The sequence below is a fragment of the Spodoptera frugiperda genome, chromosome 19, assembly GCF_023101765.2.
Source record: "Spodoptera frugiperda isolate SF20-4 chromosome 19, AGI-APGP_CSIRO_Sfru_2.0, whole genome shotgun sequence".
In the NCBI taxonomy this organism is placed as follows: domain Eukaryota; kingdom Metazoa; phylum Arthropoda; class Insecta; order Lepidoptera; family Noctuidae; genus Spodoptera; species Spodoptera frugiperda.
Genome location: NC_064230.1, coordinates 780,075 through 801,371, shown reverse-complemented (window position 1 = coordinate 801,371; position 21,297 = coordinate 780,075). Strand labels below are relative to the sequence as shown.

The following is a 21,297-nucleotide window of genomic DNA, read 5'->3' as shown; positions in this document are numbered from 1 at the left end:
TTAACGTCGGTCACCGGTGACCACCACGGCGTGTAATGTGTTAACTGTTTTTTTTCTTTTCTGTTTTTTTAAAACATTGCCCCACACTTTATAGGCGACATCACAGATCACACAAAGAGTAAGTTGTTCCGTGCAGGAATCCAACGCACTACCCATTGCACAGCAGCCAGTTACCCAGCCACCTAGTCAACCGACAATTTAGTACAATTTCATATAACAACTGTAATTCTCACATTTCCAGCACACCTTCCTCGACTCGCCACATGATTTTGAGCCTTATGCGTCAAATTCATTGTTCAAAACACAAGTTACTATTGAACAAGTAAAGGTTCCAGAAGGAGAAGAGGAAGAAGAGAAAGAAGCATTAGTAAAGAAGGAGGAACAGCCTCTGGAGTATAGCTTTGGTGAGCACCATTACAGTATGTAGGGTGACTGGTAATTAGTGAACGATATTTAAACATGTGATTGTACTCATGATTACAAACAACTTTCCCAAAGAAACTTTTTTTGTATACTCATTAGTTTTATTTTAATAACAAAACAAAATTTTACGCGATGCTTTCGCATGATCAGCTGTTAGCAGCGAGGCGTCGCATGATCAGCTGTTAGCAGCGAGGCGCGTTGTAAGACTAGTAGGTATTTTAGAACTTTACGCGCGCGTGCTAATAAAATATCCTTCACTAATTACCAGTCAGTCTATATAATCTTTATACGCTTCTTTTATATAGGAATCTAGGCTTAGGAACGAGAAAAATGCTTTATTTAAGAACGGTTTGATAGACACTGCTATCCTTAAATATTTACGATCTCCGGCCACCGTAAATGCGTGTCTGCGGACGGCGAGCAAGGGTAGCTCACCGCCCGACCAGAACCAGATCCGTGCGTACGCCAAGAGTTCCGCGCGCGCCTCAAAGAGTCATCAGACCATCACAGATGGGGCCCAGTAGGGCTGATGCCGGGGCTCCGGCTCGAAAAGCAAGAGTAGGAACGGGGTGGTTTTTAGTCTGTAAGAGTCTGACACTTCCTCTCGCCTCGCCCAAGACAGGAAACGCAACTGGATAATTTTCCGCCCTTAAAAAAGGATACTTATAGTATTGACGGAGAATCTTAACACCGCGATTCAGGAAACGGTCTTAAATAAAAAGCGTCATCTGTTGACGGAATGCTGCAACAATATTTTCTCTGACACTTACATATCATTTGCCACACAATCTATACATGTTTTCTTTGGCTATCCTCTTATTTCCCATCCAGCATTGGTAGGGGCTACAAAGCTAAAATTATCCTGATGGTAAGCGGACACCGTAGTCTTAAGTACACCTGCCACATTAGAGGTAGCACGAGTGTGTTGCTGACCATGTAGGGACTTCCACCTCACAGACTCCACTCAGTAACTTTTGTCACAACTTCCCGCTGATATTCTGTAAGAAATGCTTGTCCGGTCGAGCCGACATATTCAAGTTGCATAAAGTTGCTTTTCCACCAGAGACGTGCTATGCTACGCTACTGTGGATGCGTTTGGTGCGTTATTCATTGGTACACATAGCTTGGCAGTTGTGGAAACGGATTCAGCTATGTTTTTTTATATGGAAAGATGCGCGCTATGGATACCTTCTCTACTATCGATACATCGCATACTCGACTCACGGATTTTCCTCGTATATAGCTGACATAGCCTGTGTAGCTGACATAGCTTATTATCACATACTTTCAAAGCTTAGCTATTACATCTTCGTAGCATAGCTACATAGCGCATCGCTGGTGGAAAAGCATCATTAAGCAGCTAGACAGTAACATATTATTTTATTTTATTTCGAAAATAAAGAAATGTATAACGACCCATATTTTACGTTAGATCCGTAGAAAAACGTCTGAAGTGAACATTCGACGGTGCGCCTGGTAATGAGCGTTTGGCCCGACCGTGTCAGTTTGATCTTTTATTTGGTAGTGGAAGGACGTGCCCACGTCGTGCGCGCTAATCTTCTTTCACTTTATTTAATTACGAGTATTATGTTTTTCGGTTAACTCACGTAAGTATTTGACGATGAAGTCGACTAGTTTCAACCCATGTTACCCGCGACACCCGACGCGTCAGCCTATAAAGTTGTAGGTCTGGAGTGTGACACAGTATGTCATAATTACGTGAGTAAGCCGAAAAACATAATAATTAATTTAGTATGTCTCACGAAAGTTCTTTCGTTTTTAATAAAATATAGGGTGACTGGTAATTAGTGAACGATATTTAAACACGTGATTGTACTCATGATTATAATAAAAAAAAACCCAAAGAAACTTTTTTGTATACTCATTAGTTTTATTTTTATCACAATAACAAAACAACAAAATTTCATTAGCACGTGCGCGTAAAGTTCCAAAATATCTACTAGTCTTCCGATAACGCAGGCACGGGCGCCTCGCTGCCAACTGTGCTGATCATGCGAAATTATCGCGCGCGAAATTTTGTTGTATTATTATTGTGATAAAATTAAAAGTAATGAGCATACAAAAAAAGTTTCTTCAGGAAAGTTGTTAGTAATCATGAGTACAATCACGTGTTTAAATATCGTTCACTAATTACCAGTCACCCTATATACATATTTTCAAGTATTTTGCATGAATAATCGGTTTTTTTTTGAGAAGTCGTGAACACGTGAAATGGATGCTGGTTATACAGAGAATAATTTGATTAAATGCAGGTAAGTTTATGATTTTATTTTAGTTGTATTATTTTTATACAAATACCGTTAAGTTCTTTAACTTTTTATTTTATTAATGATCTTTACTAATTTATCCAAAAATAGTTACCGGTTATTGAGGTTATCGGAGGCTTAATTAACTCCTTCCCAATTCCAGATTCCCCAACAACCCTTGAATTCCTAACCCCTAAAAGGCCGGCAACGCACTTGTAATGCCTCTGGTGTTTCGGTTGTCCATGGGCGGCGGCGATTGCTTACCATCAGGTGATGCCGACTTTGGTCGATATTTCTGGCGTTTTTCTACGGAATCTATAAAAGAATTTGTTGCTTGCATAAAATGACGTTGTTACTTATTACTACGTCGTTAGGGACGTTATTCAATTCAAAATATATTAATTTAGTTAAATTAAATTCACACTAAAAGCCGACTCTGTATGAGGTAGTGAAACATGCAATGCCTATCTTATTCATTTACTAGCGACCCGCCCCAGCTTCGCATGGGTGCAATGGTGATATATTATGCATGTATTATACATATAAACCTTCCTCTTGAATCACTCTATCTATTAAAAAACCGCAACAAAATCCGTTGCGTAGTTTTAAAGATTTAAGCGTACAAAGGGACATAGGGACAGAGAAAGCGACTTTGTTTTATACTATGTAGTAAAGCTACTTAGCGTGATGAGGCATCTAAATTAACCGCTTGTACTGATAGGTGTCACTTAAAGGGTGTTTTTCCACCAGAGATGTGCTATGCTACTTTGCTGTGGATGCATTTGGCTTCCAACAATCATACTGATTGGGACACATAGCTTAGCACTGGTGGATTCAACTAAGCCATGTTTTTTTATAGAAAAGATACGTGCTATTAATAGTTTCTCAAGTATTGATTCATCACACACTCAAGCTACATAGCTCAGTATCAGTGGAAACGGTCACATAATTTCACAGCTTAGCTATTACATCTTCGTAACACAGCTACATAGCACATCTCTGCTGGAAAAGCACCCAAAGACTTATAATATTACATCACTGACAACCTGTTTTTCTTTTCAGATGTCGACCACAAACCCTTTGTACCTTTTGGAGATATGAATCAAAAACCTTTCAACATGCTATGGGATTATGATAACCATCTAAAAGCCAAAAAATCATCTGATACGCCATTTGAAGATGAAACCAATGAGACCAAACCTCAAATATTTTTTAAACTCGAAGATATGTATGACGATTCTCGCTCTGAATCGTCTTCACCTACTTTGACTATTGTAATGCCATCGGACTTCCAATCTGATAGTGAAGTCTCTCCTAATCATACAGGTTTAGATTTTGATGAAAATGCATCTACTCCTGACACTAGAAATCATCAAGAATGGTTGGACGATGAGCGTAAAGGTTTCAACAATTTAGGAAAGAATTGTATTAAGAAAAGAAGTAAAGAAGGCAATGAGAGAACTATGGGACCACCGTGCCAATGTCGATATAAGTGCTTCGAAAAAATATCTGAGGAACAGAGATTAGAATGCTTCAAACAGTTTTCGCTGCTAGGAAATCGCGTTCAGCAGTGGAATTTCATTATAAAATATACAGAAAGATTGAATAAGAAACGGTGTACGAATATGCATAGCAATAACCACAGGAAGTACACTTATAAGTATTATTTGCCGATATTTGCGAGTTCTAGCGAAGTGGCCGGTTCTAGCCTGCCGATTCTTACGAGTTCTAGCGAAGTGGCCGGTTCTAGCCTGCCGATACTTACGAGTTCTAGCGAAGTGACAGGTTCTAGCCTGCCGATTCTTACGAGTTCTAGCGAAGCGACGAGTGCTAGCGAAACTGACTGCGAGAAAGTCTTAGTATGCTATATCATGTTTATAAATACTCTGGCCGCTTCAGAAACTACAGTACGGAGTGCATTGACGAAATATTATGAAACAACAATTTTAGAAGATAGACGAGTTATTTACGGATTCCATGGGATCGATAAGAAAATTAGTGTTTATGGAGATAGACAGATATATGAGAATTCCCAAGCAATAACTTATGACAGCTCAATACGAAATAAAATGTATGATCCGTTTACCGAAGATTTTGGTAGCAAATCATCATTATCACCATCATCAGCCGAGAGACGTCCACTGCTGAACAAAGGCCTCCCCCTTAGTCCTCCACGAGCAATTATTGGTAGCAGTTATTCAAGTCCATTTTCCTTGAAAGTTTCTCATAGTATGCCAAACTCAGAATTGAAGTATGAAAACCTGAGAGAAGGCTATCAAACAGAGAAATCAACAGCAGAACTGCTAACTTCTATACCATCAAATAATAGCGGATCTATCTGCGACACTCAATTCTCTCCTCACACAGGTGTAGATATCGCTCAAAATTCTTTAACTACTGACACGAAAGCTGCAAGAAAAAGAGAAAGAAATAGAGAGGAGTGGAGAGATGTAAAACGCAAACGACTTAAGAATTTGGGAAAGAAATATATTATGAAGAGTGGTAAGATAGTAGGTGAGAAGAAAATGGGTCCACCGTGCGGATGCCGTAATAAATGCTATGAACATATAACTGAGGAGCAAAGACTGGAATGCTTCAAACGTTTTTGGGATTTAGGAGATCGAGTCCTGCAATGGAATTTCATTCTTAATAACACACAAAAATTTAATAAGAAACGGTGTACGAAAATGCATAATAAAAACCAAAGGAAATATACTTTTAAGTATTATTTGCCGATACTTCCGAGTTCTAGCGAAGTGACGTATGCTAGCGAAGTGACGAATTCTAGCGAAGTGGCCGGTCCTAGCAATGACACCGGTCTCACCAACCGCACGAGTTCTAGCGAACCGCTGACTTCTAGCAAAACTGACGTCGAAAAAATCATCGTATGCTACATTATGTTTTCAAATACTCTCGCTATTTCCGAAACCACTATAAAGACTGCTTGGTCCAAATATAAGGGGACTCCTATTTCTCAAGACGGAAGGGGTCGACATGCGAATCACAAGATTATATTAGACACAGCAATGAGGAATAGCGTCTGTGACCATGTTCAAACATTCCTCTCGCCCAAATCCCCTTGCAATAAGGATCAAATTATCTATTTATACGACTTAAATTTTGCTAAAATGTTCAGAATGTACTTAGATTGGTTTGATCCGAAAAAATACTCGTCTAAAGCGACTATTTTAAGGCATTATCGTGAGATTGTACATTCGCATTTTAATATTGTATTTGATCATTCCAAAAGGTATCAGTGAATTGGGTAGTGTTGTAAAGTTTTTAAATGACTGTTTGGTACAATGGGGGACAGATTCGCCTGATCACTTTAAAATTTATTGCTTGCACCCAGCAGCAAAAATATTTGGATATATCATATAAATGTCTCATCTAGTAAAAAAGCTATAATGTCGCAATTTAATGATGCAATACGTCTAATCTATTCAGTGGTGCGTTCTTTGTTGTTTAGCTACCTACCTCATTCGTCAATTCAATGTCATGGGGCGGGGCTAGAAAGTGGATTTCATTAGATGCAAACAAACATTATCTTAGTGGTGATCAGGCGGATGTGACCAGCATTGTACTTTATTATTTAGTACGAAATATCAGACGCGTATTTTTCTTTTCTTAAAATATTTAAATACTTTTGATGATAAATTGATGATTGTATAAATATCGTGTGACGTCCCGATTCACTACATTTTATAGGGTAACGTGACATAACGACCTCCCTCTCCTAAACTTTGATTCGTTTTATCTAAGTATTGTTATCTTATATGACAAAATAAAAAAATACGTGTCTAATATTTTATGTTGTTATGTTCTAATTAGATTTTTAATCACTGTATTTGTGTCTACTGTAATATAAAGGGCGACTGCTAATAAGTGCGCACGCGAAATTTTGTTGTTTCGTTATTGTGATAAAAATAAAACTAATGACTATATAAAAACCGTTTCTTTAGGAAAGTTGTTTGTAATCACGAGTACAATCACGTGTTTAAATATCGTTCACTAATTACCGGTCACCCTATATGGCTCATATGTCGATTGAAAACATGTTTAATGGATCTCAAAAAATGTTTGTTTCTTATAATAACCACTGCCATAGATATAAATAAGTATAACTACATATATTGTAAAGGTAAATATATTATGTGTGGGAGAGCCATGCTTCGGCACGAATGGGCCGGCTCGACCGGAGTGATACCACGGCCGAGCAGAAAACCGACGTGAAACAACGCTTGCGTTGTGTGAGTGAGGTTACCGGAGGCCCAATTAGGCCGCTCCCACAATCTCCCCAATACCCCAATTCCCCTCTTAAAAGCCGGCAACGCATTTTTAACGCCTCTGGTGTTTCAAGTGTCCATGGGCGGCGGCGATTGCTTACCATCAGGTGATTCGTCTGCTCGTTTACCGGCTTATACAATAATATAATCCGTAATAGATAATAGGTACCGATGATTCTGATAAGTGTAATTTTTATTTGGTGACGTAAAGATAGTTTTTCGAAAATAATTATAATATAGGTGAACTATTCGTGTAATCCAAATTATACCAGGGCGCTTACTCTTGAAACCAATCTCAATATCAATGCAATTTCAATCCAATAAAATCTATTACAGTGGAAGCTCCTTATTCGCGGGGTATGCGTTCTGAAAATATGCCGCGAATACAGAAACGGTAATTTGTATGGGGTTATAGGGGATACGTTCCTAGATGACGAAATTAAGAAGCAAATAGTAGATAAAAAAAATGTTTAATTGAACTTTCTGATCATACAGATTGCCTGATGATAATATTATTATCATCAGGTTTAGGTCACACTAGGTTTAGGCAGAAGTCACAATCTAGACGTAGCTGTAATAAGGTCTATTTTATTTTTTTATCCTTCTACTGACGCGTTGATAGCGAATGTATTTTTTAGGTTACGCACCGATATTTCGATTCGATCAGTAGGCATTGCCGATGATGCGGTCCGTACGATGCGGATCAGTGGACGCAGTTGTATGAGTTTCTATACAAGACAAACTAAAATCCGTTGCGTGCGATGCGGGCCTGTGGACGACTAACTTTTAATAGCATTCAGAGTACGGAATATAAAGCCAAACTCAATACCATTTAGTTCATTCAATATCCACGCAATACGGATGCAATGGGCGCTAGTGTTGCAACTCAAGAGTACGTTCACAATATCAATGTCGATCGATTGGGAATTGGATTCAAGAGTAAGCCCCCTGGTCCCTTATTCATGAGTCTGAAACTAGTCGAGGTTTTCTCGAATAATTCACGTAAGTTTCCTAAGAATATTATTTTGAAAAGAATGTTTTCCTTTCATTATTATGTTATCGGCTTACTCACGTAACTGTTTGACGAGGAACTCGACTAGTTTCAAGCCATGCTAGAGTAGAGTAGCAGCGACAGTCGCCGCGTCGTGTGTCGCGGAATGCTGCTCATGAATATGAGCCTCTAGCATGGCTTGAAATTAGTCGAGTTACTCGTCAAACAGTTACGTGAGTAAGCCGATAACATAATAATTAATTTAGTATGTCTTACGAAAGTTATAATAAAATTGTGTTTTTCTTTGTTAATAAAAAAAAAAATATTATAATGTGATAATTTACTTATGTTTTAAACCATGTTTATGTGATAGTTATCCAAAGATATAGCACTCAATGTAATCGTAATAAATAATATCAAATAATCATTACGTGTTATTTATTTAAAAATCATCCAATGACTTCTCCCACCAGTATATGGCAATAGGCTCACCTATTACATGGGAATGGGACCTATAAAACAAATGGTGAAAAGTGGGTGTACATTGCATTACCTACGCGCCGTTGTGTACCTCTGTCTACCCCTTCAGGGATAAAAGGCGTGATGTTGTGTGTGTACTTCTCCCACCTTGGGCGAGGCGAAGACATTGAGTACAGCTACATAGCTTAGTATCAGTGGAAACGGTCACATAGTTTTACAGCTTAGCTATTACATCTTTGTAGCATAGCTACATAGCACATCCGGTGACCACCTACCATCAGGTCAACCCGTCTGATCTGTATTATAAAAATATATTTTGGTTCTTTTCCTAAATCACTATAGTTCTTCGTATTAAAAAACAAATTGTGACTTTTTAAGGAGGGAAATCATGTTTTCTCTTGCTAGGACGAGACAAGAGGGAGTGTCAAACTCTTACTGACAAAATCCCACCCCGTTCCTACTCCTGCTTTCCGAGTCGGAGCCCCGGTAAACCCGGTAGGTGGTGCGCAGCTATCGGCAGGCATTGCCGGCACACATGCGATGCGTACTGATGACGTCATACAGAACGCTGATGCCAAAAATCAGTTGATGCGATCCGTCTGATGCATGCGATGCAGGCCTGTGGACGCTTACCATTAAAGCTTCCTTTAATGGTAAGCGTCCATAGGCCTCCAGTTATCCAGTTATTACATCTCCTCATTGTAGTTGTATATATCGTTTGCTCCATAGATGTGGACATCAAAGAAGAAACTTTAGAAGACACATACTTTGAAGATATTCCGGTTGACAATGAGGGGTCTTCTGATGAAGATGTTCAGCTATCCAAGCTTAAAGAGGAGACAGAACGAGACAAGAAGAAAAAGAAAAGTGAGAAAAAGAAGCAGAAGGTAGGTTTAAAGTGATTTTTTTATGGTATAAGCCGGTAAACGAGCAGACGGGTCACCTGATGGTAAGCAATCGCCGCCGCCCATGGACACTTGAAACACTAGAGGCGTTACAAGTGCGTTGCTGGCCTTTTGGGGGTTAGGAATTTAAGGGTTGTTGGGGAATCGGGGATTTGAAAGATTGGGAGAGTATGTAAGCCTTGTGTTGGGTTATGCTATTTTTTAATGAAAAGAAATATGTAAGAAATGTGTCTTGTGGGTATATAGGGATCTGGACAGCGATGCTTCAGTACAAATGGAGGTGTCCATGACCGATGTCGATTGCTTACCATCAGGTGACCCATCCGCCTGTTCTCTGCCCTAAAAACATGTAATCATCATCAGCCGAGAGACGTCCACTGCTGAACAAAGGCCTCCCCCTTGGTCCTCCACGTAGAACGACAAGCCGCCACCTGCATCCACTGGCTCCCCGCCACTCTGACGATGTCGTCGGTCCACCTAAAAACATATCTAGTACAACTTAAGTGTGGGTTCCCAAACAACCTTGAAACTCCTAACCCCCAAGACGCCGGCAACGCACTTGTAATGCATCTGGTGTTTTAAGTGTCCAAGGGTGGCGGCGTTTGCTTACTATCAGGTGATGCGTCTGCTTGTTTTTTTTATGTTAAATGGGCCGACGTTTGGCCGCTATCTCGCCTGATGGTAAGTGATGATGCGGCCTACGATGGAGCACGTCTGCCCATAAGCAACCTTACCTTGTTTACCGGCTTGTTCCACAAAAAAAGAAACTAAATATTGCTTATTTCCTTCTGACGACTATTTAAAGTTACTCTATCTTCTCTTACAGCTAGAGCCAAAAAAGAAGAAACAGAGTAAAGAAAAGAGTGGTGAACAGAAGAATAGAAAGCTGAAGAATCTGCCGGGAGACCTAGTGGAACTGTTTACTATGACGAATGAGGAGATGTGGGTGATTCGGTGGGATGATCTGAACAGCAAGGAGTTTCAGAAACTTAAATATAGGTAAGGATGCTTGATCCGGAGCTGCGGACTACCTAGCAGGTTTACCGGGGCTCCGGCTCGAAAAGCAGGAGTAGGAACGGGGTGGTTTTTAGTCAGTGAAAATCTGAGACTTCTCTCGCCTCGCCGCACAGCTACATAGCTTAGTATCAGTGAAAACAGTCACATCATTACAGAGCTTAGCTATTACATCCTTCCGGAGCTGCGGACTACCTAGCGGGTTTACCGGGGCTCCGGGTCGAAAAGCAGTAGTAGGAACGGGGTGGTTTTTAGTCAGTAAGAGTCTGACACTCCCTCTCGCCTCGCCCAAGGCGGGAGAAGTCATTGGATGATTTTCCCACTGAAAAAAGAAAGGTAAGTATGCTTGTTACCACCGTTTCTCTTGATGTGGGTGTCGTATGACCAAGGGGAGATGTGGGTGATTCGGTGGGATGATTTAAACAGCAAGGAGTTTCAGAAACTTAAATATAGGTAAGGGGGTTTGTGATCACCGTTTCTCTTGACGTGGGTGTCGTATAACCAACACGGGCTGCGTGATGCGATTTAGGTAGATGTCGAAGGCGATGCGGTGCGGCGCGGTGACTGGGCAACCAGCTGCCGTGCAACGGGTAGTGGTTTCGATTCCCGCACGTAGCAACTCTTTGTGTGATCCACAAATTGTTGTTTCGGGTCTGGGTGTCATGTGTATGTGAAACTGTATGTTTGTACTGGAGAATAACCTAATGTGGGGCAACGTTTAAAAAAAAATGCAGCAGCGCTTTTTGGTTAACCAGGTCTAATTTAATAAATGATTTTGATTTTGACTGTGAATATTGTACACCTCTGCCTAATGCTGCTTTTTACCAGAGATGTGCTATGCTACGTTGCTGTGGATGCGTTTGGCTTCCACCAATTATATTCATTGGTACATATAGCTTAGCACTGGTGGAAACGGACTCAATTAAGCTATGCTTTTTATATGGAGAGAATCGTGCTATATATGTGTGCTACGGATGGCTTCCCTACTATCGATACATTGCATACTCGAGCTGCGCATCTTCCTCGCACAGCTATATAGCTTAGTATCAGTGGAAACGGTCACAGCTTAGCTATTTACATCCTCGCAGCATTGCTACTCAGCACATCTCTGGTGGAAAAAGCGCTCTAAGATTTGTTAGTCGATAAAATTCACGATATACATATTATTTTCTTTCTCAGGTGTGATACTTGCATTATAGCATTTAATACGAAGAAATTAATGCAGGATCATCTAAATGGCAAACATCAGCCGGTAAGTAGTTTTAAAGTAATTGAATAATATAATTCTATCTGTCTTATATTATCATACTGCCCATTCCTATCTTAACAGCTCATCTTAAATAGTGATTAACTTTCTTCTTACATGGTGATTACTGTTATTCTTATGTTGTGATTAATGCTCATCTTACTTGGTGATTAATGCTCATCTTACTTGGTGATTAATGTTCATCTTTCTTAGTAGTAAATGCAAATTTTACTTGAAGATTAATGCTCATCTTGCTTGGTAATTATTGCTGAAATTACTTGGTGACTAATGTTCATCTTACTTAGTGAATAATAATCATCGTGCTTGGTGATTTTTGGTCATTTTACTTGGAGATTAATTCTTATCTTACTTGGTGATTATTGCTCATTCCTTTTCCATCTAAATTCCCCATAAATTAGGACATTTACTAACTTATTTTTTCTAGTCTTTACTTTTCTAGTCTTTTATTTTCCATGTGAGTTAATTAGATAATGATAATATGTATTAAATTACATTTTTCTACCTTACAGAAAGGCGAATCCTGCCACCAGTGCCCAATATGTGAAGCCTACTTCCTAACTAAAGACAATTTATCAGCTCACAAGGCGCTACACCAGCAGGGGTACAAGTGTAAGGAGTGCGGGTTCAATACCGGGTTGAAGAAACGTATGATCAAGCATGTGACGGAACATAAGAGTGGTGATAGCTTCACTTGTAGCTCTTGTGGGGGGAGTTTTAGGTGAGTTTTTTTTTTAACGTTGCCCCACATTAGGATTTTCTCCTGTGTCGTGGGTGCGTTTACAAACATACAAGTTCACATACACATGACACACAGACCCGGAACAACAATTTGTGGATCACACAAAGAGCTCCGTGCGGGAATCGAACCCGCTACACGTTGCGCGGCAGCCAGTTGCCCAGCCACCGCACCAACCGTGCAGTCGGTTGTTTGGTTGTTTAGTTTTAGTAGTTTTAGGTGGCTTATGTTTCTAGCTCGTTCCGCTCCATTGGAAGCTATACTTACTTTTCTAACTTCACTGACAGACAGACAAATGATAAATGATATTTATTTTGCAAATCTATACTAATATTATAAAGCTGAAGAGTTTGTTTGTTTGTTTGAACACGCTAATCTCAGGAACTACTGGTCCGATTTAAAGAACTCTCTTTGTGTTGGATAGGGCATTTATCGAGGAAGGTTATAGGCTATAAAACATCACGCTACAATTAATAGGAGTCAAGCAAAGCGGGTGAAACCGCGAGGAAGTAGCTAGTAGGTTATAAAATAACACTTTTACACGTCAATCTCTTAAATAACTAGATGAGGCAACGGCATTTCCTACGACTACTCTGAGAAGAAATACCGAAACAAACTCAGAGGTCATAGTCTCTTTTAAAGTCCAGACAAAATCAATTAAAGATGTCGGAGAACCGTGCAACTGACTGACGGGCTATTAAATTTGATTTGGATTAATTGAAATAAATGCTTTAACTTTGATTTTATTTTGGGTCTATAATCATGAGTAGTATGCATGGCAACCGTAACGACGATTGTGACGTTACATTTGTTTAAAAATTACACGGTTAGCGCGGTCGCTGGGCAATTACATAGCAGCCGCGCACCGAGTAGCGGGTTCGATTCCCGCGCAGAGTAATTTGTGTGACCCACAAATTGTTGTTCCTGGTGTATAAATGAACTTGTATGTTTGTAAACGCACCCACGATAGAGGAGATAGTATGGGGCAACATTTGTTTATAACACACGAAAAATATCGGTGTGGATTTTTTTGTATAATAGGTACTTTATTAAGGTAAGCGTCCACAGGCCCGCATCGTACGCATCGCACGCATTCCGTATGACGTCATCAGTACGCATCGCATGTAGACATTGCCGATGATGCGGTCCGTACGATGCGGATCAGTGGACGCAGTTGTATGAGTTTCTATACAAGACAAACTAAAATCCGTTGCGTGCGATGCGGGCCTTTGGACGCGTACCTTTAGAAGGAAACTATCCTTTTCAAATTCAATAATGATATTTGACAATCAAGAACTGTTTATTGAATACTGAACCTTAATACTTCCTTGTGTACAGTACAAAATCGAAGCTGCTGTACCACCGCGCCGTGTGTCGCCAGGAGAAGCCTCAATGCGACTGCTGCGGCAAGGTCTTCGCTAACAAGATGACGCTCAAGTATCACTTGAAGTAAGTCAAACGTCGACCCATCAAATGTAAAAATAGACGTGTGCACATTACGGCACGTAATGCTATGGAGCCAAGTTTGTAGGCGTGCAAACCGTGGACGTAACTAGCGAGTCGGCCGCACGGACTTTATCAAAGTCTATTCAATATTTTAAACTCTTTCCGTGCGGCCGACTCGCTAGTTATGTCCACGGTTGTAGTGTTACAAACTTGGCTCCACACTAAATCTGATTACTTTTTGACAGTGCGAGCTATATGGTCTCGTCTTGGCAACATTTAACATGAAATGTTTTTGTGAGTTTCCATATACTGGGTACTATTCCTATCTCCGTGCTACTACTGAGACATTTTCGAAAAACCGAAAAAAGCCCAACTGTGCCCGACCCGGGAGTCGAACTTGCGATCACTCGACCAACAAGGCAGTTATAGTTAGTTTTACTTTATTTTATTAATATAAAAGATTGTGAGGATGTCTGTACGTGTGACACCACTGACAAACGGTGAAGGAAAACATCATGAGGAAACCTGGGCTTATAATTTCTAATTGGCTAGTATCCTCGGTCAAAAATGAATTATTTTGACATTTTAATACAATAAAATATTCAAAAATAATCACACTTTCATTCATAAATTTGAGGGGGGGGGGCAATCATCCAATGACTTCTCCCGCCTTAATGAACTACTTAATTTTCGATTTTTTCTAGCTAAATTTCTAGAAATAAGTCTGCTATTTGACGTAAAAAACATATTACGTCGACATTTATATTTCATACAAAGTTCATAGAAAATATCGTTTTTGACGTTTCGAAAAAAGTATTGAATTTGACTAGTAGGAAACATGCCTATTATAAGTTTGAAATCGCCAACCCACATTGAGCAAGCGTGGTAATTAATGCTCAAACCTTCTCCGTGTGAGAAGAGGGCTTTAAGGCTGATGATGATGATGATGATTCCTATATTAAGATGTTTGTTTATTTACAGAATATTACCGCGGAATAAAGAAGAGAAGCCAAAAGAGAAGCTATTCATCCCCTGCAAGGGTTGCGACAAGATTTTCCATTCCAAGAAGAGTTATAGAGCTCATGTGTAAGTATATTACTATCTAGACACACGGCAGTGTGTCCGCCAAGTTCGAGCAAAAAAACCGACACACCGGCCGTGGGTTATATTACACGAACCATTTCGGGCCAAGTTCGACCCACCAATAACTCAAAATCTATTTTATCTACGCATATGAAATTTCTAGTATCTGTCGAGATCTACTTACTTATCTAAAATACAAAATTTCATTAATGTACCTATTGTAGGTCTTGAGATATTGACGTCAGAAAATCGCTAATTTTACTATACACTCACTGACTGACTGACTGACTCACTCACTCATCAAAAACCTAGACCACTTCCAATGGTCGTATTGACTTGAAATTTGGCATGGAGGTAGGTCTTTAGGTCAAGGTAAAGAAAAAATCTGAAAATGGCCAAGTGTGAGTCGGTTTTAAAAATAATGAAGGTGTAAATTTATATCCCTAAGGAACTAAAACAAAAAAATTATCTATATCTTCCAATGGTCGTACCGACCTAAAATTCGTTACGAAGGTTTGTATTTAGTCAAAGTGAAGTAAAATAAGAAAAAAAGAAAATAAACCTTACAAAAATAAATGAAATCCCACCCAAAACATAAATGTGAAAGGCTGCCAAGTTCGATAATATTGGAATGCTTCGCCTATAAAAGAAGTGAGATCTAAATAAGTACCAAGTTCCATACACAGACCTCAGTTAAAAATGATATAACTTGGCAAGTTTTAATAGAAAATTATATACTTGACTCATTGCGTTTAGTAGGTTTATAACAAAGTGTGTGAAAACTGAGGTTAGGAATTTAAGGGTTGTTGGGGAATCGGACATTTGGAAGATTGGGAAAGAGGGAAATTGTAACCTCACTCACACAACGAAACACAACGCAAGCATTGTTTCTCATCAGTTTTCTGTGAGGCTTTAGTATCACTCCGGTCGAGCCGGCCCAGCAGTGCCGAAGCATGGCTCTTACTTACACACTTAAATGTTATGAGCTGACTTAGGTGATTAAATATTTTTTATGCCACGGAAACGCCGGCGAAACTAGTTTCAAATATACCCTAGTCGATTTAAAACATTGTATACTATTAATTTTTATATCCTACATACACATATTACCTCACGCCTGTCTCCCATGGGGGGTAGGCAGAGACAATGGAACGCTAATTGCCAAAATTCTTACACACTACTTTCGCTTCATGCTCGTCGGTTGAAGGTACTTTTAATTTGACTCTTCATTAATATAGCGCCAATCTGGTCGCTATATGTGTCCGTTTGGCTGTTTTTATGTCACTTACAACACAATAAATTCCTTTCCAGCGTAATCCACGACGGCCTATCCTACCCGTGCCCAATATGCGGCAAACTCTTCCAATGGAAGCGAAATCTCTACAGGCATACACGCAACCACAGAGAGAGAGCCGCCGGCGCTCTACATGAGTGTAGAGATTGTGGCAAGACGTTCGCTAGTAGAGACTGCTATAATAATCACATGCGGCTCAGTAAACGACATGTGGCTGACGAGGCGCTTCAGTAAGTATATGTTGGGTTGTTAAAAGTGTTTCGTAATGTGGATAACTGTCCCATACTTCTTTAAAATTGTCTAAAATGGTTCTTAATATTGTCTTATAAAGTGTCAAAATCTGTCCACAACTACTACATACTTGTCCATGACTGCCCACAACTCTTCCATACTTGTCCAAATTTATTTACAACTATCCCATACTTGTCCAAATCTGTCCACATCTATTCTATACTTGTCCAAAACAGTCCACAACTATTCCACACATTTCCAGAATTGTCCAAATCTGTTCAAAACTATCCTATACTTGTCCATATCTGTCCACAAATATTCCATACTTGTCTAAATTTATCCAAAACTCTCCACAACTATGCACTATATGTCCAAAATTGTCCACACCTATCCATTCGAGTTCGTTTGCACCAATACTAAGCTATGTGTACCAATGAATATGATTGGTGGAAGCCAAACGCATCCACAACAACGTAGCATAGCACGTCTCTGGTGGAAAAACACCGCTATGAAGGGATTTCCCTCGATTTAACTGAGCTAATAAAAAAAATATTAAGAAAACTTATTTCATTTTGTTCCAGACACGCATGTACTTACTGTGATAAGAAGTTCCCTACAAAATGGTGTCTCACTGACCATGTAGACTGGGATCATCTCAAGCGAATCAAATACCAATGTAGCTCCTGTTTCAAGGTGAGTAAATATATATACAGTATGGGGGAACCTCTTATGACTTAATTTAAACCAAATATTTGTTATCATCTTGGCTGACAATATAAGAAAAATGAGCGAAATAGGCCCAGTAGGTAAGCCAACAAGTGCATTATTCTCTTTGAGCTAATTTGAACACTGTTTACAAATACGGCATTATAACAGCCGCGCCGTATGTCCGTAACATTCCTAGACAACCTACAACATTACAGCTCTTCTGTGGTCAAGAAACATGGAGCTGTTCACACAGAATTTAATACTTGATTTATTTAATTATAATATATTTTTTCAGTTTTCTGTTTTCGTTGAAATGTTTAGTAGTATTATGCTTCTGTGGACGAGTACTACTTGTAGTTTCATTTAAATCATATGAGCGATCTACATTTTTTTTTTGTTTTTAAAAAACGTTGTCCTGTGTCCTGGGTGCGTTTACAAACATACAAGTTCACATACACATGACACCTAGACCCGGAACAACAATTGGTGGATCACACAGAGTTGCTCCGTGCGGGAATCGAACCCGCTACCCGTTGCGCGGCAGCCAGTTGCCCAGCCACCGCACCAACCGTGCAGTCACATTTTGTATATTATATTAAGATATTACAACGAAAATACGTTTTGCAGGCATTCAAAACAGCTAAGATACTAGTGGCGCACGTGAAGAATATCCACGAGGGCAAGAAGAAAGAAGTGGAGGGGGAGCACCTGTGTGAGATATGCGGGAAGTCGTACAGGGTAAGTTAAAGAAAGTAGTATTAAAAGATTACAAAAGTCCGAATAATAAAGAAGAAAGAAAGTAAGAAAATAAATATATATGGTACAGGCCGCAAAACACACAACATAACAAAAAAAATAAAATAATTTCTGTAAAAAGAACCAGATGTCTTGTAAAGCATGCGTTTGAAAGTTAGTTAGGCAAATTACCGTCATTGTAAGGGCCCTCGTCCACGGCGACTTTTTGTAGCGTTACAGTCGCGCGTTTGCACTTTGCGATTGTATCGATGCAGAAGCGTGACAGCATCACTACAAAAAGCCGCTGTGGGCGAGGGCCCTTACAATGGGCTCGCTGTTATAGCATCGATAAGTCCCCTCTTTGACGTTTGAGAGTCAGACCGGGAAATGCTACTGGATGATTATCCCCCCTACAAAGAAAAAAAGATAAAAAGAGCCCCGACAAGTTATGCTACGCCACTGCCTCTACTAAAATATCACGCTATAGCAGCTTATCAGCGCTCTCTGATAAACCTGAACCTTTTACACTGCGATCTCCAACCCGCCTGCCTGCGGAGATTATGGTATACCCTCTTATGTAGAAGTAGGCATTAAGTCCAGCAGTGCAATGATTGTATGTAACTCGCAGACGGTAAAACGTGTATAAATGATGACTGTATGTAACTCGCAGACGGTAAAACGTGTATAAATGATGACTGTATGTAACTCGCAGACGGTAAAACGTGTATAAATGATGACTGTATGTAACTCGCAGACGGTAAAACGTGTATAAATGATGACTGTATGTAACTCGCAGACGGTAAAACGTCTATAAATGATGACTGTATGTAACAGACGGTAAAACGTGTATAAATGATGACTGTAGTGTATGTAACTCGCAGACGGTAAAACGTGTATAAATGATGACTGTAACTCGCAGACGGTAAAACGTCTATAAATGATGACTGTATGTAACTCGCAGACGGTAAAACGTGTATAAATGATGACTGTATGTAACTCGCAGACGGTAAAACGTGTATAAATGATGACTGTATGTAACTCGCAGACGGTAAAACGTGTATAAATGATGACTGTATGTAACTCGCAGACGGTAAAACGTGTATAAATGATGACTGTATGTAACTCGCAGACGGTAAAACGTCTATAAATGATGACTGTATGTAACTCGCAGACGGTAAAACGTCTATAAATGATGACTGTATGTAACTCGCAGACGGTAAAACGTCTATAAATGATGACTGTATGTAACTCGCAGACGGTAAAACGTCTATAAATGATGACTGTATGTAACTCGCAGACGGTAAAACGTCTATTGCAGACGGTAAAACGTCTATAAATGATGACTGTATGTAGCTCGCAGACGGTAAAACGTCTATAAATGATGACTGTATGTAACTCGCAGACGGTAAAACGTCTATTGCAGACGGTAAAACGTGTATAAATGATGACTGTATGTAACTCGCAGACGGTAAAACGTCTATTGCAGACGGTAAAACGTGTATAAATGATGACTGTATGTAACTCGCAGACGGTAAAACGTCTATTGCAGACGGTAAAACGTGTATAAATGATGACTGTATGTAACTCGCAGACGGTAAAACGTCTATAAATGATGACTGTATGTAACTCGCAGACGGTAAAACGTGTATAAATGATGACTGTATGTAACTCGCAGACGGTAAAACGTCTATAAATGATGACTGTATGTAACTCGCAGACGGTAAAACGTCTATAAATGATGACTGTATGTGTATGTAACTCGCAGACGGTAAAACGTCTATAAATGATGACTGTATGTAACTCGCAGACGGTAAAACGTGTATAAATGATGACTGTATGTAACTCGCAGACGGTAAAACGTCTATAAATGATGACTGTATGTAACTCGCAGACGGTAAAACGTGTATAAATGATGACTGTATGTAACTCGCAGACGGTAAAACGTGTATAAATGATGACTGTATGTAACTCGCAGACGGTAAAACGTCTATAAATGATGACTGTATGTAACTCGCAGACGGTAAAACGTGTATAAATGATGACTGTATGTAACTCGCAGACGGTAAAACGTGTATAAATGATGACTGTATGTAACTCGCAGACGGTAAAACGTGTATAAATGATGACTGTATGTAACTCGCAGACGGTAAAACGTCTATAAATGATGACTGTATGTAACTATAGACGGTAAAACGTCTATAAATGATGACTGTATGTAACTCGCAGACGGTAAAACGTCTATAAATGATGACTGTATGTAACTCGCAGACGGTAAAACGTGTATAAATGATGACTGTATGTAACTCGCAGACGGTAAAACGTGTATAAATGATGACTGTATGTAACTCGCAGACGGTAAAACGTCTATAAATGATGACTGTATGTAACTCGCAGACGGTAAAACGTGTATAAATGATGACTGTATGTAACTCGCAGACGGTAAAACGTGTATAAATGATGACTGTATGTAACTCGCAGACGGTAAAACGTGTATAAATGATGACTGTATGTAACTCGCAGACGGTAAAACGTGTATAAATGATGACTGTATGTAACTCGCAGACGGTAAAACGTCTATAAATGATGACTGTATGTAACTCGCAGACGGTAAAACGTGTATAAATGATGACTGTATGTAACTCGCAGACGGTAAAACGTGTATAAATGATGACTGTATGTATGTAAAACGTGTATAAATGATGACTGTATGTAACTCGCAGACGGTAAAACGTCTATAAATTATGACTGTATGTAACTCGCAGACGGTAAAACGTGTATAAATGATGACTGTATGTAACTCGCAGACGGTAAAACGTCTATAAATGATGACTGTATGTAACTCGCAGACGGTAAAACGTCTATAAATGATGACTGTATGTAACTCGCAGACGGTAAAACGTGTATAAATGATGACTGTATGTAACTCGCAGACGGTAAAACGTCTATAAATGATGACTGTATGTAACTCGCAGACGGTAAAACGTCTATAAATGATGACTGTATGTAACTATAGACGGTAAAACGTCTATAAATGATGACTGTATGTAACTCGCAGACGGTAAAACGTCTATAAATGATGACTGTATGTAACTCGCAGACGGTAAAACGTCTATAAATGATGACTGTATGTAACAGACGGTAAAACGTCTATAAATGATGACTGTATGTAACTCGCAGACGGTAAAACGTCTATAAATGATGACTGTATGTAACTATAGACGGTAAAACGTCTATAAATGATGACTGTATGTAACTCGCAGACGGTAAAACGTCTATAAATGATGACTGTATGTAACTCGCAGACGGTAAAACGTCTATAAATGATGACTGTATGTAACTCGCAGACGGTAAAACGTGTATAAATGATGACTGTATGTAACTCGCAGACGGTAAAACGTCTATAAATGATGACTGTATGTAACTCGCAGACG

General features: G+C 39.5%; 2 protein-coding genes across 3 annotated transcripts in view; both read left to right on the top strand.

Moving 5' to 3' along the window:
- LOC118281256 (pancreatic triacylglycerol lipase-like) overlaps positions 1 to 21,297 on the top strand; it is an 84,515-nt gene that overhangs the window by 31,368 nt on the left and 31,850 nt on the right. The gene's annotated exons all lie outside the window — the stretch shown is intronic.
- LOC118281186 (zinc finger protein 665-like) overlaps positions 1 to 21,297 on the top strand; it is a 29,969-nt gene that overhangs the window by 6,211 nt on the left and 2,461 nt on the right. Inside the window, exons 3-12 of one of the 2 annotated variants that reach the window (XM_050700458.1) lie at positions 242 to 404; positions 9,177 to 9,334; positions 10,179 to 10,351; positions 11,546 to 11,618; positions 12,143 to 12,351; positions 13,708 to 13,818; positions 14,797 to 14,901; positions 16,210 to 16,422; positions 17,005 to 17,116; positions 17,759 to 17,869. In XM_050700458.1, the coding sequence (XP_050556415.1) occupies positions 242 to 404; positions 9,177 to 9,334; positions 10,179 to 10,351; positions 11,546 to 11,618; positions 12,143 to 12,351; positions 13,708 to 13,818; positions 14,797 to 14,901; positions 16,210 to 16,422; positions 17,005 to 17,116; positions 17,759 to 17,869 (1,428 nt within the window). Of the gene's footprint in view, positions 1 to 241; positions 405 to 3,752; positions 6,274 to 9,176; positions 9,335 to 10,178; positions 10,352 to 11,545; positions 11,619 to 12,142; positions 12,352 to 13,707; positions 13,819 to 14,796; positions 14,902 to 16,209; positions 16,423 to 17,004; positions 17,117 to 17,758; positions 17,870 to 21,297 lie in introns of those variants that run through there. The other variant, XM_050700457.1, reaches the window with a different exon arrangement.